Raw genomic sequence first — 25,980 nt, forward strand, 5'->3', positions numbered from 1 at the left:
AACTGAAGATGTAGGATTTTTTGTCTTGTGCTTACATATAATAGAAACCTGTGTTAAATGTTCATCACATGCCAGTCCTTATTTTATATGCTATATTTATGTGATAATTGAAGGTAAGTGCAGTGTCTAAAGAGAAAAATAACTTACCAAGGTAACCAGGCACAAGTAGACGAGGCAAGATTTGAAACAATCAAGTTAAGGCCAACTCCTGTTTCTGATTACACCATCCTATTCCGGTTGTAGGATCATTGGTAAGATGAACAAGTTTCAAGCCCAGGGTTAGCCTTAAACAAGTAGTGTGCCTCACTCACATATGGCTTTTAACATTTAAAAATGTTAACTTGTGATCAGATAGCGATACTCATTCGTACCCATACTGTGCTTACACACAGGAGGCCAGGACATCGCAGAAGTTGATGTTCAGTGGCCTTCAGCTCTGATTACTGTTCTATGCCAGTGTGTTTGCAGTTCTGCATACATCTGACAGTGAGCCTTAGTTAACTAACATCTAAGATGTGCTAGCCTGTTCTAACTGGATTCACTACTGCCAGTGTGTCTGCAGTTCTGCATACATCTGACAGCGAGCCTTAGTTAACTAACATCTAAGATGTGCTAGCCTGTTCTAACTGGATTCACTACTGCCAGTGTGTCTGCTGTTCTGCATACATCTGACAGCGAGCCTTAGTTAACTAACATCTAAGATGTGCTAGCCTGTTCTAACTGGATTCACTACTCAGACTGTGGTTTCTGGACCACCAGAGGAGCAACATCATCAGGAAACTTAGTAAAAGGGTTCCAGCTTCCCCCCCATATCCGTTGTCAGAAGCTGGAGGTGAGGTATAATAGCTTTCAGTGGACCTTGAGTAGTGATGGGGGTGTTGGTGTTTAAAAACCATTAGAATCTACTCTAGACTTTCAGTTCAGGAGCAGATTGCTTAACTTTATTGTTAAGTGTTTGTTATTGGTCTTATACTTTGTCTGTGTAGGCCCACAATATGTTTTAAGCATAGCATTGCCTGGGCAGTGGCAGCTCATGCCTTTAATCATAGCACTTGGGCCTCTGTGAGGCCAGCCTCATCGAGTTCCAGGATAGCCAGGGATACAGGGAGAAACCCTGTCTAAGAAAAGAAAAATAGTAAAGTCGATTTAGAGAATACTCATCTTTGCCTCAGTGGTAGGATGCTTATGTGCCATGCACAGAGCCCTAGGTTCAGTCCCCAGCACCAGTACACACTGATAAATACTGGCTGGCAGGGCAGAGTGAAAGGAAGACATGAGGGTCTTTGAAATATAGAAATAGTATAGGCAGTCAGATAGAGTCATAGAGAAGGCTGTCTCTGCAGCCCTTTTGCTTGGTTGTAACATACACACTCAGTTTTTCTGACACAACTGGCTTCTTCTAAATTTCTTTGACTAGAAGTTATTGTGTCTAGTAAAATAGTAAGTATCTGTTAACTACCACTTGCTTGTTACTTTCACATGTTCTTTTTATGGGCATATGGTGTGCATACATGTATGTATGTGTAGGCACATAATAGGGATACACATATGTGGGCGAGTAGGATGTGTGTGTACCCAAGATTGATGGCAGGCGTTGTCTTGGTCACCCTTTGTCTTATCTATTGGACTCATTTTATTGGACTTATCTTATATATTGGACTCAGTTGAGTCCAGAACGTACCAGTCCTAGTTCAGATAACCGGGTTAGTCTGGGGATTTCATTTCTGCCTCCCACACCCTGGAATTCCAGGCAAGCCACCATGCCCACCCAACATGAACGTGGCTGCTAGGGCTCCAACCTCTGAACCTGTTATGTTCTTGTGACAAGCACTTGCATCGCTGAGCCACCTCTCCAGACCTACATGTTCTTAAATACTTGTATTTTCCGAAAATGAGTTAACAGCTAACACCTTGTATTTACCAGTCATTACATGAGGTATGAGAAATGAGGTGCTCAGAGAACCTAGGATTGACAGCTGCTGGGAAACAGAAACTCTTGTGTTTGGTTCTGGGTGGTCTGTGGTGAGCCTTTAGCTTTACAGCATAAACTCGAGGTATCTTAGACGTCTTGCACGTTCTTCATTGGTTTCAGTTTCCCAGTCCTTTTGGTTTGCATGCAGCCTTGGCTATTATAATTCACTTGCATGGTATCTTCCCTCTGTGTCTGAAGAAGAAAGGGATTGTGTAGGTGTTTGTTGTTGTTGCTGTTGCTTTTAGTTTAAAGAATAGATATCTGTGTACTATGCCATATTCATATATTACATTTTATATTTAATATAAATATTTAATGGGTGTTTTGTTGGAATGTATGTCTGCACCATATGCATGCAACATGCAATGCTCATGCAGGCCAGAAGAGGGAGTTGTATCCCCTGAAACTGGAGTTAAGATGTTTTTGAGCTTCTATGTGGTTGCTGGGAATCGGAATAGGCTAGCTTCTGGAAAAGCAGCCAGTGCTGTTAATAGCTGAACGGCCTTTCCAGTATTTCCTGTATTCTAGGTTTCTTACGTAGGAAGACAGATCATTTCTTTCTTGAAAAGAGTTGTGTGGTGGTACAGACTGCTTGATTCTAAAATACTGCCTTATCAGTGATGCCAAGACAGTAAAAGAGAGCCTTGCTCTCAGGTGTTCCGGGGTAGGGTTGGCATGGTTACGGAATTTGTCTTTTAGCTTGTCAAGTAAAGCTCTTTTATACCTTTATTTAGAGGACATATTTATATTTAAAATTAATATTTTCATTAGATGTATTAACATTTCCATATGACTAGGCTGTACCAGGAAATTACATATGACCTTGGGAGTCTTGGCAACATAATGTTTGACCCAGTTAGTTTCTTTGTGAGGAGTTAAACTCTAATGCTAGGCTAATAGATGGAAATAATGGAGTACAGAATGCCTTACTCACACATAGAGTGATAGCACTGGCTTGGCATGCATGTGAATGAGATTAACTTTGAGAGATGCAGACCTGCAGTTTACAAAGAAAGCTAACATTGAATTTTGAGGCAGTGTTACTAAATTTGGCGATAATACAAATACTTTTAAAACACAAGATAAGGGCTGTAGAGAGAAGTCAGCTGTTGAGAGTGCTTACTGCTCTTCCAGAAGGCCCAGGTTTGGTCTCAGCACCCACATTGGGTGGCTCATAACTGCCTGTAAGTCCAGCTCCATGGGAGCCAGCATCCTCCTACCCCATAGACACCCCACACAGCTATGGACAGTTCCCCAGCTTTAGCCTTACCTCTCCAGGGGGAACAGCTGTGATTCCCCTTTGCGCCAATACTGTGCCTTTTAAGGCCCTGTTAAGATTAAAGCTATCGCTGGGCAGTGGTGGCACACGCCTTTAATCCCAGCACTTGGGAGGCAGAGGCAGGCTGATTTCTGAGTTCGAGGCCAGCCTGGTCTACAGAGTGAGTTCCAGGACAGCCCCAGCTACACAGAGAAACCCTGTCTCGAAAAACAAAAAAACAAAACAAACAAACAAAACAACAACAAAAAGATTAAAGCTATCGAAGATAATTTATTCTAGTGATTTAAAATAAAATACATGGTTTTAAGAAAACAAAAAACAAAAAACAAAACAAAACAGGAAACCGTGTACCCAGAAGGCAGTGACTGCATCTCCAGCTTGTCCTGTGTCACTGATCCACTGCCCCGTTCAAGTTCCTCACCCTTGCTGGACCTTAATTTCCATTTCTGTAGAACAAGTGAGAGATGTGAACAAAACAGAACCCGTCTTCTGGTTCTGATATTTTATGATTTATCTAAAAGTAAAGCCAGATCTTATAGCCATATCTTTAGCCTGCATTGGTAGAAAATACTCTTTTTGAAATCATTTGAGCAGATAATGATTTTGGCATACTTGTTGTTTTTCAGAAACTCTGTGAAGGCATATTTAAGGTCCTTGTCAAGGAGGTCCCAACGACATGCCAAGTGTCCTGCCTGGAAGTACTCCGCATTCTCTCCAGAGACAAAAAGATCTTAGTTCCTGTAACAACTAAGGAAAATATGCAAATACTGCTGAGACTAGCCAAGCTCCACGAGTCAGACGATTCTTTGGAGAAGGTGTCAGAGTTCCCAGTTATTGTGGAATCATTGAAGTGTCTGTGTAACATCGTGTTCAACAGTCAGATGGCACAGCAGCTTAGCCTGGAACTGAATCTCGCTGCAAAGCTCTGTAACCTCCTAAGGAAGTGCAAGGACCGAAAATTTATCAATGACATAAAGTGCTTTGACTTGCGCTTGCTCTTCGTCTTGTCACTTTTGCACACTGACATCAGGTCACAATTGCGCTATGAGCTCCAGGGACTCCCGCTGCTAACCCAGATCTTGGAAAGTGCCTTTAGCATCAAGTGGACCGATGAGTATGAGTCGGCCATAGACCATAATGGACCTCCTCTCTCACCTCAGGAGACAGACTGTGCCATTGAGGCCCTCAAAGCTCTGTTCAATGTGACGGTAGACAGTTGGAAGGTGCATAAAGAGGTAAGGCTGGGAAAACTACACACATCCTTCTGGAATTACGCATCTGGGTTGTTCTTACAGCTGCACACAAAAGAGGAGTGCTAAGTTTGGAAATGGAAACTGTTCCCAGTTCCCTCATTAGTCTGTTCTCTAAATTGAAAAATATTTCTTTCTTAGCTTGCCTTCGTTCAAGGGCTGGAGAGATAGCTTAGTAGTTCTGAGCACTGGCTCCTTTTCCAGAGCCAGCCCTGGATTCTGTTCCCAGCACTCACATGGTGACTCACAACCATCTGGATTGCTAGTTCCAAGAGACCCCATGTTCTTCTTGTGGCCTTCATGAGTAACATGGTGCATATGGTGCAGCTATACATGCAGGCAAAACACCTACATGCATAAAATAAAATGAAAAATAAGAGTAAGGACTGCCATCTTATAAGATGACAGACTCTTGTGAGTGGCATAACCGTTGTCCTTTTTGAGTGCCCATTAAGAACGAGGTTCAAGTGGCAGATTGGAAGGAAACAGAAGACTAATGGTAGGTTCTTGTGTTGATGCTGTCTGACAAGTTAGAATAAACCCATTCCATTGAAACTGACCAACAAAAGCTGTTGTCTGTTAAGCAGAGTGAAAACCATTGCGTGCACCTGTCATTACAGTCTCCAAGGGGCTTCTTTGTAGTGCTACAGAGCCCTAAGAGGCTCAAACCACACAGAGCCAGATATTCATGTTGACATACAGTTCTAAGAAACAGGCTAATTACACCAGAAAGTGGGAAATACTGTTTTAAACCGCTAGACTTATTTCTTGACTAAGATCTTTCTCTGGCTTGGACCTTCCAACAACCCTAAGTGAGGCAGATTTGGTAATTTATATTTGAGTTTCTGCAAGAACAGCGTGCTAAATGTGAAATTTAATTTCAGGAAATTCAGAGTTATAAGTCAAGGGCTATCAATCAAGTCTTTCCTTCATCAAGAATCCTACCATTTCACATTGTCTTTTTCAGTGGCCCTAAAAACCCAGTGCAGTTTTAGCTCCTGCCTTTGAGGTTAACATTCTGCGCTGTCCATTTGAAGTAATTCTCACCCATGTTTTTGCCAGCAGTCTGCTGGAGAAGGATTATCAGTGCAGCTATAGTGGGAGCATACAGGCATCCGAGTTGTAAAGTGCAAATAGGTCTGTATTTTGAAAGCAAATATTTGAAGATCAGAGCTAGCAGCTGTTTCAGATGACTGTAGTGTAGTCAGCTTTTACTGAGACTTGGCAGGGAAAGATGTGGAAAGCCCACATGCTCCATTTATGCTTTGAAACCAAATATTTGGAAGTATTTAAAATGTTATGACTCTGCTTATTTCGTACCTTCTGTGGTTATTTTTATTACACTGTTTGTTTTGGTGTTTTAAAGATCTCCATTTAGTTGTAAAAGCACCTCTGAGAGTTGGTTTGCCATTGTTAGACTACATTGTTTGGATGACTGACAAGATGGCTTCTACCTCAGTGTCTGTTTAGCAGTGTGTGTGGGAGGCATGTGGTAAGGATCAGGACGTTGAGATGAGCTTTCTGTAGGATGCTTCAGCTGAGGAACGGGCACTGGGGAGCTCTAGGAGATGTTGAAATAGCAAAGCCTCGTTTAGTGTTCCAGAGGCTCGTTCTCCAAGACATAGGCTCTCCCCATAACGGATGGACCGGTGGTCCTTAAATAGCTTTATCTGTAAGTCATGAGGCAGTTAGTGCTGCTTTTATGAAGTATGTGTCATGAGTGTGACACTGGGCCAACACTGAAGCTTGCAGAAATATAAACAGTACTGAAAATAGGATCTTTGACAACCTATTTATAAAAGAATGCCTTCATGTGGCTCTGTAGTCAACAGTCGCTCAACAGATGTTTATAAACAATTGCTAGACATTGTCCCAGGCATTGCAGAGCACACTGGCAAGCACTAATCATCGTCCTTGCCTTCATGACACTTTAGTAGTTTCATAGGCAGAAACAGGCAGTATGTCAGCAAATCGATGTGTAATGAAGTTGCGTGTAGTGCAAGGAGAGGAGAGTGCCAGGATGGAGACGCTTCTGGAGTTCTCTCCTGGGTCTGAAGGATGCAGGGACAAAGGCTTCCTAGAACTAAACATGATTACAAGACACTCCTGTGCTTTTTTGTGGGGCAGTCATTACTCAGCCTGCAGAGGCTTCTGATCCAGTACAGAGAAATGGGGTGGCTGAGGTGGGGTGGAGGGAGGTGTCCACTTCCCCTGGAATTCAGTGTCTTCTCTTTTTGTCAGACTGAGGACATTTACCTCAGCTGAGTGAGCCAGCAGAATGGTTCATTAGTGTTTTAAATACCAACCAAGAGTCCACTTTTTAAAATAAATACTATTACTTTTCTGCTTAGGAAAACAATACACACTAATAAGCAGCCTAAGAAAGAGGCAAATAAGGGACAAAAACTGCAAGCTATCTGTAAACTCAGCACTCAGAAGACAGCACTGCTTGCAGTCCAGTCAGTCTTCATCGCGTACTGTGAACAGAGAGGCAGCTTTACAAAACACTGTCACTTTATACTCTTCCTCTCTTCCCACGCTGTTCTTGAAGAACAGTGGGCTTCAGGGCTGAGGGTGTGACTCAAGAACAGCTCCTTAGCATTTGTGAGCTCCAGATTTGAGCTCCCATTTGCCAAGATAAATTGCTTTTAAGAATAAGGGTTTCAAAATGTGTTCCTCTGGCAGGAACGTCCCTAGGAGTGGCCTCTGGGGGTGAGTCTCCTAGGTTCCTCATCTCTACACTGAGAAGAGAAATTTTAAAAAGAGAAAAGGAACCTTTGATAGTTTTACTGTTGCGATTGTCTCTTTACACTTGTGTTGTGACTAAGATTTTGTTTGGAGAGTAAAAAGGTTCTGCATCCAAGACAGACTTGATAATCCTCTCTCCCTGAGAGATCCTAGAGATGATGAATCTCATGAAAGAACACTTATAAGTTTAAAGGCACTTGTGAGTATAAACAATACCAATGAGTATAAATATGAAAATAGAATTCCTCATATTTATCGGCCTTTAACAAACGCTACTTGCATATTTAAGCATGGATGTAATGAACTTTCTTGTGAAGTCTACATTCTGAAGTAGATGAGCCAGAGGATTTCAAAAGTTTAAAGTTTTGTAAGATATATATTGCCTGTGTGTGTGCATCTGCACTCTCAAACCCAAGGCATCTGACTTTAAGATGCATTTGCCTGTGGTATAGCCCAGCGGCTAGTTTGGCTTTAGCTACTTTAGCAGGTAGGTTTAAGACTCCCTTCGTTTGCATTTCACCAGAAGCAGAAGATTAATGACTGGGTGTTCCTTGAGGTTTAACAAATTAGTACCCATTGTTTGTGCCTCAGTGTTAAGTTCCTGTTGCCTACAAATGCATCATAACTGATTAATTTGAAGATCCCTTTCCTTACAGCTGTCTCATTTCCACGTGTGAACCTAGCTTTTCTCTCTCTTCCTCCCTCCCTCTCCTCACTGTTTCCTTCTGACTCCCTTTCTTAAAACGCTATATTTGAAAAGGTGAAATGGTTTCTCTAGCAGCGTACAAGGTTAGTTCTAGAAAGGATAGTTTTAAAATAATCTTGTCTTTTTCTATTTTATTTTCTTCAGTATCTCTGTTGATGGAGCAATTCATGTTTCACAGAGTTCCTTGATTTAATTCACATTCCCTTGCCCATGGGCCCGAGTACTGCTACAGGGAAAAGCTGCTGGTCAGGGCCAGACAGACAGACATCAGAGACAGACAGACAGCTGGTGCAAACAGAGAAGCACGTATCCAGTGCTCAGAAGGTGCTGTGCACGTAACAGGAAGCACCAGAAACAGTCACGGAGAACATCATAGAGGAACACCGGGGTTATTCTAGAGACTGAAGGAAATGGGAGAAAGGATGGGACGGTTGAAAAACAGAGCTCCAGCTATGCAGTGCTTACTCAGTAAATCATGTCAGCAAGTCCGTGTGTGCCTAGGTTACACTGGGTTCTAAGTGGGGCACTAGTGCAAGGTGAAGCAACCTGCTCTCAAGGCACTAACAATCTAGTAGGGAACTGTTACAGACCCAGGAAAGTACATGCTCACTTGTGTCCTACTCTGTGTCTGCTGCTAGATAACAGCAGGCAGAAGTTGGTGATTATAAATAATAGAGCTTTACTTTGTTTTTAGAGACTGGGGAGTCCTAAGTGAAGAAGTCACATCTGGAAAGGTCCCCCATACTCTATCCTGTTATGGTAGAGATGTCACATAGGGGAAAAGCCTGCACGAAGGAGCACGTGAAGAGTCAGGTGGTAATGGTGCTAGCCTTTAATCCTAGCACTGAGCAGGCAAAAGCAGGTTGGATCTCTTGAGTTCGAGGCCAAACTGGTCTACAGAGTGAGTTCCAGGATAACCAGGTTTACACAGAGAAACCCTACTGAAAAACAAACAAACTAAGTAAACACCCCCAAAGCAGCATATAGACGTGTGAGGGGACTAGAGGTCTCTGGTGACAGCACCCACCTGTTGTTCCTTAGTGCAGCGCCCACATGACCTTAAACACTTCTTAAGGACCCTACCACCATTGCTACTACCATAGAAATTAGATTTCAATTTGAGTTTGAGAGGGACTTTTAAACCATAAGCACACTGTTTGTTATAGAGTTTACTGTTTTTTTCTATATTTTACATACTTGACAATAAAGAACCACATAACAGTGAATACCAGAACCAACAGGTCTTTGGCCTTCCTCTCAGGCATGGGTTAGCTATTTTTGGATAAAAATATACAGGAAAGAATATTTTTGCAAGTAAAGGGATCTTGCACAGTTATCACAAGAGGAAAGCAGTGGTAAGCATAGAGTCATGAGAAGTGACGGCTGTAAGAGATGCCAGAGCTTCCTCCATCTTCATCTCACTGCGCTGCGACCCTGGCACCACGCAGCCTGCCTGCCTGCCTCACTCTTCTTGTCTGTTGTCCCCGGGGATGACCCTTCCTCTCTTCCTGGGGGTGGGGTGGAGTGTCATTTCAGGGGAGAGGTGAAAATACTGATGTCCTAAAGACAGCTCATCTGAGTTCTGAAACCAGGAAAGAACACTTCTGTGTGCTGTATTTACCTAATGGTTTACTTACGGTGTTAGTGAGGTATAAACCTTAGCCCCACTGGACATAGGAGGACCCTGAGGGTCAGAAAGCTGAAGTTGCTTCAGGAAATTCACACGGTGGTAACCAACAGTAGGAAATACTGTCCATTCTAGCACGTTTCCTAAAGATTAAAAAAAAACCATATATTTGTGTACCTGTGTGAATTTATACACACTATGTGCACACAGGTATTTACAGAGGGTAGAGGCTATTTGATCTGGAACTAGAGTTCTGGGTATTTGTAAATGACCTGATTTGATTGCTGGTAACTGAACTTACATCCTATGCCAAAACAGTAAATTGTCTGAACCACTGAACCATCTCTTAAGCCCCTAAGCATATTTTATTTTATTTCATGCCATTCTATTTTATGTTTTTGAGACAGGGTGTTACTTTGTAGCCCTAGTTGGCCTAGAACCTATGATGTAGACCAGCCTGAACTCCAACACACAAGAGACCCTCCTGCTGCTGCCTCCCAAGTGCTGGGATTAAAGGCATGTGCTACAACACCCAGCTGCAAATTTTATTTTAAAAAATGATTGTGTGTGTGTGTGTGTGTGTGTGTGTGTGTGTGTGTGTGTGCGTGGGTGGGTGGGTGCGCCACAGGTTCTGCCATGCGCATATGGACAGTTGTGTAGAGTTGGGTCTCCATGCCCCTTAGTTCAGGGAACCTAGGACATCGGGCTTGCAAGACAGCATTCACCTAGTGAGCCATCTCTCTGCGCCACTTTCTTTGTTGAATAAAGACTGTTAACTGATAGCGTGACTCTAACAAATATTTGTTGAGATATAGACTAAAAGAGGAGATTAAAGTGTACAAATAAACTACCCACCCACAGTCGACTGCTTATGACACCTGCCAGTACAATACGGAAGAGGATTTCTTAAAATAAATTCTACTAGTTCAAGCAGATGCGAAATGCATTGAAATCCTTACTTTATATCATACACAAAAAATTAACCTGATAGAAAAGAGACCAAAATATACAAAATTAAACATTAAAGCTTATAGAAGACTTCATAACTTTATCTTAAACAACTCAAGCATTTCTGAAATAAGCAAAGACTCTAAAGAAGATAAAATAAGGACCGAACCTTAAAGAAAATTTAAAAATTGGTCTTCATAAAATAAGTTCAAAGATAACGAGTTACCGAGGACAGGGACCCACTCCTAGAACCCCAGCACTCAGGACACAGAATTCAGCTTAGTGAGGTGCATGTCGAAGGAGCAGAGATGTGTGGCGTTTTGGCTCATGTAGCACATTAAATGTGCCCTGCAGGAAAGTGGGCACAGGGCTTAGAAAGGAACTTTCCAAAGAGCTGTGCAAACGGCCAGGGAGCATAAGCGAAGCCTTTTCACTCCGTCATCTTAACATGATATTAAAACCAAGAAACGACCACGTGCGAAGTGATTGTGTAGCTGTGGAGAAACTTGAGGGTGAGGTCCCCCTTTGTGAGGTGTGTTCTATCTGTATGCTTGAAAATACTGCTTGGCAGTGGTCTCTGAACTTCAGAATCCAAACTGTGGTGTGTATAAGTACCTACAGAGCAGCATTCTCTCTCCTGGGTGTGAACACGGTATGTTACATATAAGATGTAACACGTATGTTTATGGCACCAGTCTTCAGGATGGCCCTAACAGGACATCATCAAAGGCTGGATAAGCACACTGTGATGTGATGTATTCAGTGTATTTGAGGGTGAGGTGCCCCTCATATGATAACAGTGCTTCTTTGAAAAAAAAAATGCAGTATGTATATATGTGTGCATGTGTGTATGTGTGTTCACGTGTGTGAGCTTGCATATGTACATGTATGTGGAGGTCAGAGGTTGATGTTAGCTGTCTTCCTCAGTCACTCCCCACTTTATTTGCTTGAGGTGAGGTCTCTCACTGAACCTGGAGCTCACTTTATCCCCTGAGCCACCTGCCCAGCCCCTGTAATGTTCCTGCACCGTATCCAGTGTTTTCTAATCTTTGGTGAAGGCCCCATACTTTCTCATGCCATTGCAGACAAGCAACAGATGAGCTGTCAAGCAGCAGAAAGAATCCCTGCAACTACATACAACACGCAGCGGTCTCCTGACTAGAGAGAGACTGAGAGTCTGATTTGCAATTTCTGTCATACAAAGTTTAGTGGCAGCAGAACTCACTAATGTGGTATTGGAAGTTAGGGCTTTGGAGCATGTCCTCTGTGGGATCAGGAGAGCTCTGGAGTTCTTAATCCTGCCATTACATGATTTTTGTGTTGCTTACAATAGCTGCTCATTTTGTGCAAAGTTAATCAACCATACAGTTACAGTTTGGTCAGTTTTCTCTCTGTATATTATACTTGACCCTTGGATTAGTTTACTGTTCTCCTGTTTAACACATGCCTTCTGTCTTCATGAAGAAAGCTAGTGGGGGAAATAAAGCTTAATTAAACATATGAAATTACAAATTAGGATTTCACAAAAGAAACTTTAACAAGACACTATAATATAGATGAGGTAGAAAACAAAGGAGCTCTCTGGAGGTAGAAAGAAGCAGACAGCCCAGGTTCAGAAGTTGCTCTGAACAGAAACTTAGGTAATGGGCAAAGGGCACATTGTAGACAGAAAGTACAATTAGGGAGTAAGCGGTATGCAAAGACAGGAGATGGGTGGAAAGTGGTGTCTGCAGTGGCAGACTGGGGAAAGACCAACATGGATAATTCTTAAGAGGCTTGTCCTGATCATGAGCCAAGTTCGTTACCTCTGGGATCAAGAACTGTCTGGTGTAGAAGGAAGCACTCCTGGGCGTGGTAGTTTGTGCACACCATAATCTCCAGCAGTGAGCAGGAGCTGTGCAGGGGTGTGAGTTCAAGGTCAGCCTGGTTTAAACAGTGAAACCCTGTCACAAGGCTGGAGATGTGACTCAGTGCCACCAGCAACCAGGGTGCTATCCCAGTTTTCAAAACCAAGAAATGATCTTATCAGTGGTTAAGCAGTAGTTGAGTTTGATGTAGGTTTCATGGGCTTCATGTACTTTAGGGCATGTAAGAGTTCTTACACATGAGAGAATTTTCACTCCAGTCTTGGGGATGGGTTGTGAATGTGACAACTGTTATTCCTGTCCTGCTAGTTTTAGTGCTGGTAGTTCCCTCTGGTCGCCTTCCCACCTCAGCCAGCTCCCTCTACCCCATGATTGCGTCTTGCTTCTTTCCCATGTCTTGTATTGGCACCAGAAGTTGCACTACATTTCCTTCCTTCCCTCTCCCTCCCTTGGGCTGGGTTGTTACTCAGCATTTTAAAGTGCTTTGTGCGGTTTTCTTTACTCCTCACAGAACCTCGAGTTTGTGGAGGTATGTGGGAGGGAGCTGAAGATGAGAAGTGACTGATGTGAGGTCATAGCCTAGACTCTTGCTTGACTCCAAGAGCAAAACCATCCATTATATGACTGAGACCTCCATCTTTTTTAAATCTCTATGTGATGCATTGCTTAAAGTATTTTTAGCCTTGTTATGAGTAGTGAAAGTGTATCCTGTTGTTTGAGTCTGTGAGAGACATCTTAGAAAGACTGTGAATTATGTATGTGTGTGTGCATGATACATGCACACATTTCACTTTAGATGAACTTAATTATATACTAAGAACTTTTAAAAATCATTGCCTTTGAAGAAAGAGATTCCCTGTAGTATATCTAGGCTATCATAATTACCTCTTTATTGCTGTGTCCTCTTTTATGAGAGAGAGAGAGGGGAGGAAGGGAGGATGGAGGGGAGAAGAGAGAGAATGATTGATTGATCACCTTGATGTTAGATACATTGTGATTGTGCTAAATGATAGCTTGATAGATAAAGCGCTTGCTGTGCAGGCGTGAGGACCAGATTTCTGTTCTCCAGCACTATCATAAAGCCCACTTGGAGTGTTCATGCTGCAGCAGTGATATAGGCTCTCCGGAGCAAGTTGGCTCACTAGACAAGCCAAATAGGTGAGTTAGGGATTCATTGTGAGGCTCTGCCTTGGTAAATAAAATGGAGAGCAATAAAGGAAGGCACCTGACAATTACCACTGGCCTGTGCACACATGCAGACATACATCACATATGTCTGGGCTTCACACACATACACACACACCAAAAAAGAAAAAGAAATTATAATGCCCCAAGATCTCATAAGTAGCAGAAATAAAACAAATAATTTTGTTTATTTCTCATTGCTAGTTCCTTCTTTCTTGTTCCCTGTCTTTAATTTTTAACACTGCCAGAGAATAAATGTTGGAAAAGTAAGGGGATCTAATTCTGATCATTTGTGGTAGTTATATGGGGCCTGAGAGAGAGAAAAGATAAAAGAGAATGAAATGGTAGGCATCCATGGTGTTATGTACCTACTGGAAGCTCAGGGCTCAGGAGGCAAAGGTACTCAAGACCAGTTCAAGCTGGGTAGCTAAACCCTATCTCAGAGGAGGAGAGGAAGAAGCGGAGGAAGAAGTTGTTGTACTCATTGCTTTTGAAAGCTAAGAGATGAAAGTTTCATTAAAAAATGGACAACCAGATATAAAAGAACTGTCTCAGTATATAGCTTAGATTTGTCGTTAGATTAGTACACTGGCACAGTATACTGCAAAGAACAGAAGAACCGGGACTGTCGAGAAATGAAAATCCATAAGTGGAATTCATTTTTCAAAACAGTAAAACATGGTAGCTGGATCAGCACCTCCTGACATGGGCGATTTCTGCACGTGGTCGTGGCTATTAATTGATGAGAAATGGCAACCGTTTGCTTATTGCTTTGGGAGTGTTGGAGTGTCTTGCCATTTCCCTGAATGGAATGGAGAGAGAGTGGTGTGTTAGTGTGTGGTAGACTCCTTTGTTACGGCTTCAACTGCAGCTCTTCCTCTCCACTTTGTATTTCCCACAGAGCGATTCTCATCAGTTTCGTGTCATGGCAGCTGTCCTTCGCCATTGTTTACTAATTGTAGGTCCAACTGAAGACAAAACCGAAGAGCTGCACAGGTGGGTAGCCTTTACATTGCTATCTCAGTGAAGCGTGCCGCCCATGCTTGCTCTCTCTGTGTATCTGCTTGTGATGGTTAATTATGAGTACAAGAAAGGGAAACTATTGGATTCAATCAGGTAAGCCTGAACCGTGCGCAGTATGAAATCTGTTTACTGTGGTCTTTGACTCTGTTATGTTGAACTCCAGGGTCAGACTTGGGCATTTGTTATGTTCAGCACTAAAACCCAGAGCAGTATTGAACACTTTGAGAGTAGCTCCCAGGCTGAGGATGTTACTGTGGCAGAGTGCTTGCCTACCAAGTACAGGCCCTCAGCAATTAGAAAAAGAAGAAAACTTACTTTAGTTGTCACACCAACCTTTTGAGGTAGATTTTTTTTTCCCAAAAGATAAGAGAGCTAAGGTCTCCTTTTTATTACTAAACTTAACAAATACTTCCCCTATTTCATTCTAAGGGTATTTAACAGAAAGTGTATTCTATGCAGTAATAATTTAAATTAAAAAAAAACAAGAGAGTCATAATGTCCTCTATTAAAATATATTAGATAGAGTTGAGGAGTGTGGCTCAGTGGGTAAAAGGGCTTCCTGTAAGAGCACCAGGGTCTGAGTTTGAGTCCCCAGAGCGCATACAGAGGGAGGTGGAGTGCAGTAACAGTGTCTGCAATCCCAGTGCTTTATGGGGAAAAGGGAAGTAGAGACAGAAGCGCATGGGCTGCCTAGCCTGTTGCAGCAGGAAAACAGAGACCCAGTATCAGAACAAGGTGGAAGGCAGAGAGCAAGTTGACCTGAGCTTGTTTTCTTTTCTTTCTTTTTGTAAGATCTGTTTATTTTATTTATATGAGTACACTGTAGCTGTCTTCAGACACACACCAGAAGAGGGCATCAGATCCCATTACAGATGGTTGTGAGCCACCATGTGGTTGCTAGGAATTGAACTCAGGACCTCTGGAAGAGCAGTCAGTGCTCTAAACCACTGAGCCATCTCTCCAGCCCCCTGACCCTGTTTTCTGACCTCTTTATGTGAACAGCCACATTCACTCACACACCAGTATGCACATACCTCCCCCCACAAAGTAATAGATACATATAAAATAAAGATAATTGCAGTTATATAACTTGTCTGTTAAAGACATTAATGGAGTGTTGTCTGGAGCTAGGGACGAACAGCTCAGTAAAGTGTGTGTCTACTGTGCACAAGTCCTGGGATTTAGTTCCCAGCACTGAAAATACAAATTACCATTGTCAGAAAACAGTTGAGCAGGAGTTGATACAGTTTCCAGTTCTCTTACTTGCTGTGGATTAGGTTTGTAATAACAAAGCATTTGACTTCATTAGAAGTCTCCTAGTACTTATAAGAATACAAAGAATTACTGCACTCCACCTCCCTCTGTATGGGCTCTGGTGGCCAGTCCAGGTGGCTCACGCCTTTAATCCCAGCACTCGGGAGGCAGAGACAAGTAAGTGTCTCTCTGAGTTCAAGGCCAGCCTGGTCTACAAAGTGAATTCCAGGACAGCCAGGGCTACACAGAGAAACCTTGTCTCCGATAAAACAAAACAAAGTTGAAAAACAAGACCAACCAACCAACCAACCAAAACAAATGGCATGTTAAATCATACACAGCTACGAAGAAATAGCTTTTGCATTGACTCTGCTTTATAAAGAAGTTAACATGAGTTTTTTCTACTAAGTTACCACACACACACACCCTTAGCTGTTATTTTTAAATCAAATCTACATAATTAATATAATTAGGTAGAGTAATATGTTTTCTGTCATGCTGAGTTTAAAGGTAGATTTTTATATACTCTGTACCCTGTAGCCCTTCAAAATGTCTTCTTCATGATTGGAAAGTATAAATTCTGAGGTGGGTGAGTTGGTATACATCTGTAGAACCAACCATCCAGAGCAGAGTACGTGAGCGTTGTGAGTCCAGTCAGCCTGGGTAATGTGGTGTGAGACACTGACATCAAAAATGTGTAAATGTTTCCCTTAGTCACAGACCAAATTCCTTTAATTTCTGGAGACAGTGCCCACATTATCTGCAGTAAGTTCTGTCTTAAATGACTGCATTAAGCGATTTTACCCTTTGTTTTTGTTTTTTTGTTTTTGTTTTCTATAGAAGAGACACTAACAGTTCAACATCAGAATTAAAAGTGTTTTTGTTAAAAAGCTTAGAAGTATACTGATTTAAAAAAAAAAAATCAGATAACCCAGGCTGAGGAACATACAGGCTGTAAAGAGGAAATTCTGGCAGGTAGACAGGCAGGCAGGCACTGCTGTGCTAGCCTCAAGTAGCTCTGCCAGGAGTCTCCAAAGAATGGTCTCCAGATCTTAGCACAGTGCTCAGCATGTGTCAAGAGAGCAAAACTACAGAGATTGTTCAGATTTCTAAAACGTAATCAAGTTTCTCTTCCTTCCTTTGCTAGACTCACCCTTTTAAAATCTTTCCCTTCACAGTTACTTTGATAAGATTTATTAGCTCCGCTGTGAGTGTAAGGATGTACTGGAGAACACAGCCGGGATTATGATCATTCTCAGGCGCTCTTGGGAGACGGGACTTTTGCTTACCCAGCAGTTTGCCTGCGATGGCCTCGAGTGCCCTTTTACTCAGAAGAAGGTGATTAGTATCAATCGGAATAACGATGGCTCCTTGCTAATCCTTTTAACTAGAGAGAGCTGCTCCGGTCTCAGCAGCTGCTGGGCACCTACTGCAGGGGCCTTCGCAGTGACCTGAGCACAGTGCTTATGGAAAACTAGAAGGTGCAAGGCACATTGGAAATATTTACTCTTTTTTATATAACGTTTTTATTTTCATTAATTTGTTGAGAATTTTATTCAATTATTTTGATCATATTCACTGCCATCCCCTTGTATTATCATTCTTTAAAAGTTATTCTCAAGGGTTTTTATACTCCTTTTTTTCTTTTATCTTTTTGGAGAATTATTGTTTTTTGGTTTTTCAAGATAGGCTTTCTTTAGCCCTGGCTGCCCTGGAACTCATCCTGCAGACCAGGCTGGCCTTGAACTCATAGAGATCACCTGCTTCTGCCTTCCAAGTGCTGGGATTAAAGGCGTGCACCATGGGGCCTGGCTCTATTTTTTTTTCCCTATGCTTTGACTTAAGAAACAGCAGAGCAGCATGAGTAGTCCTGGATAGGGTAATTGTGGTAGGATGCTGACTATGTGAAGGTCTGTGAAGCCTCCTGGCCCTGGCACTGAGTAAGGTCTTAATAGCATGTCTGCCTGCTGCTTCTGTGATAAGCATAGTGAAATTTAAACGTCATATTTAGTCCAGAAGTTTCTAATTGCCCCTTGAATACATTTTATTTAGAAACTTACTTTAGTGTGTATCCTTTGATCATATAAAGATGCTTGTTTTCTGATATTCCACTTTTTTTTTTTTCAGAAGCCAGAAATTCCATTTATATTAGATGATAAAGGTGCTTTAGAAAAGAAAGAGCCCGGCATCTTTCTGGTTTGTCCCTGTGAGTGTGCCCCATTGCTTTCCTCAAAGAGGTGACGAGGACGCAGGCCTGAGTGCGCAGCTCACAGCAGCAGGAGCCTGAGCTCAGGCCACTCGGCATTCTCAGTGCTGTGCTGTGTTCCTTCAGTTCCTTCTGAGCAGCTGGAGTATAGTTCCTGTTGTCTGCCTTTGCGTTAAAGACATCCCACTTCTCTTCCATCTCTGCTGTGTGCTTGGAAGTACTGTCAGCACTCTTCACAGTGAGGAAGCTTAGCCATTCATACTTGGATTCCCAGACTTGCAGTTAGGCTTTCCTTTGGAAAGGAAGGAGAAGTGGAAAGGAGGGACAGCCTTCATGCTGCTAGGAAGGATGAGACCCGAGCTCAGGTTAGCTGGCTGTAGGCACTTGGCTCAGGTTAGCTGGCTGTAGGCACTCAGTTCCTGTTCCTCCTGCACACTAAGGATCTCTCAGCTCGTGCTTATCCGTGCCTTTGATCCATGAGGAGTGAGTTTCTGTGTGGGGATATAAAACCCTCTTCTTTTACTTGGGTGTTGGCTATATAGCTTCAGCCACCATTTATTGAGAAGGTTTTCCTTCCCTATTGCTCTTGTCACCTGGTATGTGTCAGGCCGTTTGCATCCCTTTCTGCTTGAAGTGGTGTATTAAGTTTTCAAACTAGAAGTGTGATTCTCCAGGCTTTGCTTTTGCAGGATTGTTCAGGCTGTTCAGTCTCTTGACATTCCATGTGAGTTTTAAAATTAGTTTTTCTATTTCTATAAAAATATCATTGGTAGGAATTACTTGACTTTGGAATATTCAGCTCCTAATAATATTGCCTCCTAATCTCTCTCTATATCACACTTTAAATATTTGAAAATGAACTGATTTATTTCCATTTATATTTATCAGTTAGTTACCTAGTATTAGGGACCAGTTTGAGCTTTAGAGCTAAAAACGTCAAAGCATATAGTCCATTCTCCAAGGCTCACCACTTAGTGCATATGTGAGCGAATGAGTCATGTTCTGTCCACGCTCTCCTCCTGTCCGTCTGCCCTATGCTCCCCCCCATTCCCGCGAGCACTGTGTCAGTGAACAAGCTTATATGAGAGATAGGAGAGCACAGACAAAGATATCCACTTTGGAGAGGGCAGAGAGGACTCATTTTTGTTGTTGTTATTGTTAACTCTCTTGGCTCTTTTTAAACTTAGTTTCTGTAAATAAGTTTTCCAGGTAAGAAAGGATTGTTGAAACCATGTCCCGCTGAGTGCTGTTCTAAGGTGTCATAAGGACATCCACGGCATATGCTCTGAGGAACCGACACTAAATGGGGAGACAAGACATAAATATTATGAAAAGTAAAATAACAACTCAAGACAAGAATAGAAAGACCATGAGATAGTTTTGAGTAGTTTTCAGTGACTGATTTCAGTAACAATCGCTAAAGGACAAGTTCACTGTGATCTGAAGTGAGGGTCTTCCTCACAGATCTGTCCTTGGCCTGTTCTTGACCACTTCCTACCTTTAGGGAATAATTTTTCTGTTATCAAAAGACTTTCAGGTTTACTTCTAGCCTGTGTATTCCTGAACATCAGTTCGCCATGAACATCAGTTCAACCCATTCTCCCTCATAAGAGTCTCACCACTCCCAACTAAGATCAGACCAACAACCTCACAGCCCCGTGGGAAGGGATCTAATCTGGCGGATGATCTCCTCTCCACTGCAGGCACAGTTCCTCAAAAAGCCGATGTCTGCTTGCTGTTGTCACTGCCCCTCTCAGTCATGCGGATCAGGAACTCATCTTGTTTGTTGTGATCTGTACACTTAGGACCTGTAGCCCCATCTGGGAAAAGCTGTGTTACCAGGTCACTTCCCTCTTTCTTCCTTGACAACCTGGCCCAGGCCTCACACAGCCCTGTCAGCTAATAGCCTGCTTTTACTTAGCAAGATGGCTTGGCAGCATGGGGGAGGTGGGTATGATTGCTGGGGTTCTAAAGGCCTTCAAACTCTTTCTTGGCATAGCCATAGAAACCTCAAACCGTCTCAATCTTTACTACAAGACTTCAGGGGAAAATACTAAGCGTCATGTAGGCTCTGTATAATGAACCGGGCAGTATATTCCCACCATGGCCATATGCCAGTTACATCAGCTTCTTCTGATTGAGAGCTGTCTCTCATTGTGTAATATTGGATGAGTCCATGGAATTAGATCTGAGGCACTGGCCTCACTCTTAGGGGAACATTCTGCTTTTGACAGTGTCTCTCTTCCTATTGTCAAACAAAACATTTTCATGGCACTGGTCCACGCTTTCCCTGCCTCTGAAAGCCTACTGTTCTGCAAACCAGATGGCTCTGTATTCAAAATAGTCTGCCTTTTTCTTCCCTAGACATCGCCTGCTTATTTGGGCCTGTGCCTTCGCTCCATCTGGAATTGCTGGAGTGCTTTTTGCCTAGGTATTTGTGAGGCTGGCTCCCTCTCATCATTTAGAACTCAGCTCAAATGTAGCTTGCTCTATCAGTTCTCCAGCCTCCTGATGAAGACTTGTGCATATGAAACCACGTGCACACATGGACGTACCTACGCCTGTATTATCCTCTGCTTCACTTTTTTCATGGCATTTATCAATAACTAGAATAATATTGTTCCATTATTTTCTTGCATCTTTATTATTTACTTCCTGAAGTGATTAGCTAAAAAAATAAAAATAAAAAGATGAGACTGGAGAGGTGGCTCAGCAGTTAGGAGCACAGACTACTCGCTCTTACAGAGGACCCAAACTTAAGTCCCAGCACCCAGTTCAGGTTGCACACAACAACAGTAACTAACTCAGCTCTAGGGGATCCAAGACTTTCTTCTGGCCTCCAAGTACACTTTTACATATGTGTGCATATCTACATACTGATACACAAAAATATTCCTTTTAAAAAGAGAAAAAAGATCTTACATGTCTCCTCCCTTCCTATATACCTGATACACACACACACACACACACACACACACACACACACACAATAAGATATAATCATTTTTTAGCCTCAGCCTCCTAAGTGCTGTGATTCCAGGTGTCTGATATCATGCCTGATTAATTTACAACTAAAAAATAAAAGGGTGTGTGTATGTGTGTATGAGGTGGGGTTATGTATACGTGCCAGGGTGCTCCTGTGGAGATCAGAGGACAGGCTTATGGAGTTGGTTTTCTTTATACCAGAGACTAACCTCAGGTATAAAGGTCAAGTGCCTTTACCCTCTAAGCCATCTCCTTGGCTCAATTTCCAAGTTTTTAAAACACATTTCTAGTGGTGCATTCTTGTCACCTCAGCACTAAGGAGGCAAAGGTAGGAGTATCAAGAGTTTAAGGTCATAGTCAGCTACCTAGCAAGTTTAAGGCCAGATGGTTTGCTGGTGTGTGTGGGACTCAGTCTCAAAGTATTTACATAGTGAATTCAAGGCCATCCTGGGTCACGTGAGAGCCAGTCTCAAAAAAGAAACTTGATTTCATGTTGTAGCCAGTAGGATCTTCCTGGCTTTACTTAAGATGTAGCAAACAAAGGATTCTGCCATTTTCTTGTCAGAAAGAAAAAAGCGCTACTGTTTTCCTTTTCAGAAATCACTTAAAGTGGTTTGCCCATTATATAAGAATTTGCTCAATTTAAAACTATTGAAGCAAGACTGAAGATTTTGTGCAAGGTTAGCATGTTTAACAGGTTTGAGGCCCCGGAGAGCATCCCTCTCCCTTACAAAAAGGTATGGGTAAAGCAATCCATAACCTACCTGAGTGTAGCCGGTTGATTGTATTATGACCAATTCAGAATTTGAGTGAGACCAAGGAAAGGACAAATCCCTGCTGCCGCACCTCACCGGTAGGTGAAAAGGCAGAACATCATGTAAGACTCAGGTGTGGGCGCCAGTGTCAGTGCAGTGGTTAAACAGCAAAGTGAGATTTCTCTTCGTCTCTTCAAGCACAAATAGATAAAAATTGAATATTTTCTTTCTGTACCCCAGTGAATCATTTTATGTAACTCTGTAATTGTATGTGCCCTATCCTACTTTACAGAATATTTCTTGGACTTAATGTCTCTGTGGGATTACCTGATTTATTTTTGATCACACAAACCAGTTAACATGCAGTAATCACAATTGTGCTTCTACAACCTTACCTAGAAAACTTGAGTTTAATGTCATCAGCAAACCATCTTACCATAAAGAGAAGCAGGACGCTTAGATAGACTAAGTGCTTTCATCTTCCTCTAACCTGCTTGCCTCCTCCTCCCTTCTCTGCCTGCCCTTCCCTCCCTCTTTGTACCACAAAAAGCTGAGGTACTGCTTAAGAACAAAGCTACAGGGCTATGACAGTTCCTGGTTTTATAATGTAGCGAATTCCTGTAGTGTTTACATGAAAATGGACACATAAACCAATGAAACAGATTAAAGAGCTTGGGAGTAGACCTACATGCTATGAATGTGTAGTCAACTGTACTCACACAGCGGTGCCAAGAATGCATATACTTTCTTCAAGAAACAGTGGGTTGCCACGTGTAAAATAATGAAGTTAAACTATGACCTCTCATTATGCACATATAAGCCTTAAATGTAAAGTCTAAAACAGTAAACTTAGAATACATAGGATAAATAAGCCCATAGACCTTGGTCTTAGCAATGATTTGTGGGTACAACACCAGAAGAACAGACAGCAAAGGCAAGAATGGCTAGGTGGGAATTCATGAACCTGAAAACCTGTGAGTGCAGGAGACTGCCAGAGTGAAAGTACCCCTGTGCCATAGGAACCTGTTTACAGAGGCAGCATCTAAAATGTATCTAGATAGGGAACTTGTTGTTTGTTTTGCTTTGATGCAGAGTCTTGCTTTGTAGCTCAGGCTAGCCTTGAACTCACTATGTATCGTAAGCTAGTCTTCAGCTAACCCCTGCTTTAGCCTCCTGAGAGCTAGGATTACAGGCCTTGTTACTATAACCAGCACAGGACTGTTAACAGCACCCCCCCCCCAAAAAAAAGAGAGAGGGAGAGGAGGAAAGAAGAGGAGAGAGAAGGCAAGAAGGAAGGATAAAGGATCTGACTAGACAGCTCTCCAAAGATGTGCATACGAAAACATGGTTAGCATTACTAATCTGTAAAATGCAAATCAAAGCCTTAAGATTCACCTCACATCTGTTATAGTGGCTGCTTAAAGAACAGCACAAAGCTAGGCTGTAGAGAAAGGAGAATCTGTGTATACTGGCAGCAAGGTAAAACAATATAGCCATTGTGCGAAACAGTATGGAAGTTCTTTTAAAAATTGAAACTAGACATGCCATTTGCTTCAGCAACCACACTGATGGTTGTACATTCCAAAGCAATAAAAATCAATGTCCCAAAGATATACTTGCATACTCATGGTCATCATATTACTATTCACAGTGTCAGAGACATGAAGACCGCCTGTCAACAGACAAATAGATAAGGGAAATATAAGGAGAGGAGAAAAGATAGAGACGGGGCAGGGAAGGGAGATGACTGAAATCTCTAACACTAGATAAGCAGAGAAAATGTGGGAAGTGTGTGCATGTAACAGAACAGCATCCCACCGTGTAACAGAACAGCATCCCACCTTTACAAAGAAGGAAGTCCTAAAACTCCCAAGAACGTATGTAGATATAGAAGATGCTAACAAGTTAAATGAACCAGGCACATGCATGATCCTCTTTTAATAAGGAATCTAAACTAGAGACACTTAGAGGGTGAGGTCCTATGCTAGTGATGGCCTAGAAGGGAGGCGTGGGGGAGTGGTATCATCTATTGTTGCTGTACAGCAGAGTCTACCATTAGCAATACTGTAGCATATATTTAACACTTGGTAAAAAGGTTAGATCTTAGGTGCTCTTCCCACAAAAGAAAAAATAATAAGCTTTTCTTTCTTTCTTTCTTTCTTTCTTTCTTTTTTTTTATTAACTGAAAGAGATCAGGAGAATCTTTTGAAGATCTCCAGATTTGGCTAGCTTTCTTTCCAGGCTTGAAAATATACACATAAGCCTCAATAGGAAGAAAGTCTATGTGACTGTAAGGTTCATTGCTTGCTGCGGATTGGTGTGGGCCGCTAGCATGCACCTCACTGTCAGTGTTTGTTGAGTTCAGCAGTTGATGGAAGGCCAAATCTAAGGTTGTCCTCCCTCCCCACAGCTGGTAAGCCTTCTGCGTATCAGGAGGGGCTGGGAGCCTGAGCTGGGGGGGTGGGGTGTCACAGCACAGTGATTAATGGTCTCTGGGAACTGGAAAGGAGAGTAATATACACAGCATTTCTACCCCCTGGAGTAGGAATGCAAACACCATTGTGCAAACCTGTGCATTGGCACCGACTTCTGGAAGCTGGAGAATCTCATGTACTCTTCTACCACAAATAAAACTGTCAGAGAATGACAGAGCTCAGAAGGCTGACCTTCCTGCTTAAAAAGAATAGCTCGAACACAGCGAGCCAGAAAATTAATTTTGTAGCTGTTTGAGAACTGAGTTCAATAGGTAATGAGAAGAAAAGCCTTAAACATCCAAATATTTGTTGATTCCAGCTCTACATTTGGCTTCCTAGATATGCTGAATTTCTAAACATTCCTCCTGGAAGTGGATGTAAAGGAGAACCAGCCCTTTGTAATAGAGCGACTCTCAAACTCTTCAGCCTGGTCTGGGATAGATGCAGAGGGTCACACTGCTGATGCTTTCCAGAGATGGCCGTCTTGTGTTTAGGGGGAAATCATAGCATTTTGGAATGGCTTGTACCGGTTTAGAGAGTAATTCTTAGGTAAAGTTCTTCCTCTCTCTTCTCCCGAGTGACTCTGGTTCCTAATAATAATAGTTTCCAAATGCTTAAGTGAGAAGCAAGCCATTTTAAAGTATAAATTAGGTACCCTGGAAGCTTGCAAGAAAAGAAATCTAAAGTTTGTGTGGAAAGTGTTGTACTTTAATTGCCTTTGAGAGTCATAAATGACAGGACAGAGAGTGTGTGGCACTGACAGCAGCTTCAGTGAGGACAACCGTAACTTAGGCTTTACCAGCGACCATGTGTTCATAACAACAGTTCACTTGTTTCCTGACCCACAGTTCATACCACTCTTTATTGTCACTCATTTTCTGTACTGTCTAATTTATAACGGATTTTCAGAAATGATTTTTTAAAATTTTTTCCATAATATAAAGAGAATAAAATATTGATTCATGGGAAATAAAACCATGCTTCAAATTGTTTTTCTTTTTGTTTTATTTTTTAGAATGTCACTATGAATTACGTTTAAATTGCTATGATCTGAATTAAGACAGCATCGGCTGGATTAAGCCCTGACTTTGGTTTCCAGGCGGTTATACTTTTAAACTACATTTGCAAGGGTTTATTTTTAGTCAGGATGTGGTTATTTTTAGACGTGCTTCTGTGTCACTAGGAAATGTAATGCCTGTCTTTCCATTGTTGTTTACCAGGAAGTCCTGGGGTACAGGCTATTAAATCAGCTCACATAGGAACACTGCCTCTCCTGGCAGATAAAACTGTGAAACGGTATGTGGAGAAAGATCTCCTTTGCAAACATGCCTCGGTCTGAATCTCTACTACCATTTTATCCTCTTGAATACTGGGCGCTAGGACAAGGTTTTTAGGGAATGCCAAAATACAAGGTTTGGGTCCCCTGCTGGTGTGCATCCCAGGCTCCTATACAATCCAGGGAAGTCACAAGGCCTGGGACAGAGATGGGACAGTAGTGTGAGAGCCAACGGTGAGAGAGGAAAGGGGGCACTGTGCTTTCCCTTGAAATATAAAAAATTGTATTTTGTACATTAGAAAAAAAACCCAAGTCTTGATACTGTAGTGTTTCTCTTTAATGTTGTTGCCTGTGATAAGCTGCTTATCACATTGCTTCTCAAGTGCTTGGTGCTGTAATCGGAGGGACAATAAACAGCACTGGACCC

General features: G+C 42.2%; 1 protein-coding gene across 6 annotated transcripts in view; it reads left to right on the plus strand.

The window, feature by feature from the left end:
- Ric8b (RIC8 guanine nucleotide exchange factor B) overlaps window positions 1-25,980 on the plus strand; it is a 101,070-nt gene that overhangs the window by 26,267 nt on the left and 48,823 nt on the right. For all 6 annotated transcript variants that reach the window (XR_380392.3, XR_380394.4, XR_380393.3 and 3 more), the window contains exons 3-4: window positions 3,878-4,486; window positions 14,482-14,576. Coding sequence is in view for 3 of the 6 variants with exons in the window: in XM_006513625.3 (XP_006513688.1) it covers window positions 3,878-4,486; window positions 14,482-14,576 (704 nt within the window). In the remaining 3 variants the exon portion in view is untranslated. The remainder of the gene's footprint in view (window positions 1-3,877; window positions 4,487-14,481; window positions 14,577-25,980) is intronic.

The sequence above is a fragment of the Mus musculus genome, chromosome 10 (genome assembly GCF_000001635.26).
Source record: "Mus musculus strain C57BL/6J chromosome 10, GRCm38.p6 C57BL/6J".
Classification (NCBI taxonomy): domain Eukaryota; kingdom Metazoa; phylum Chordata; class Mammalia; order Rodentia; family Muridae; genus Mus; species Mus musculus.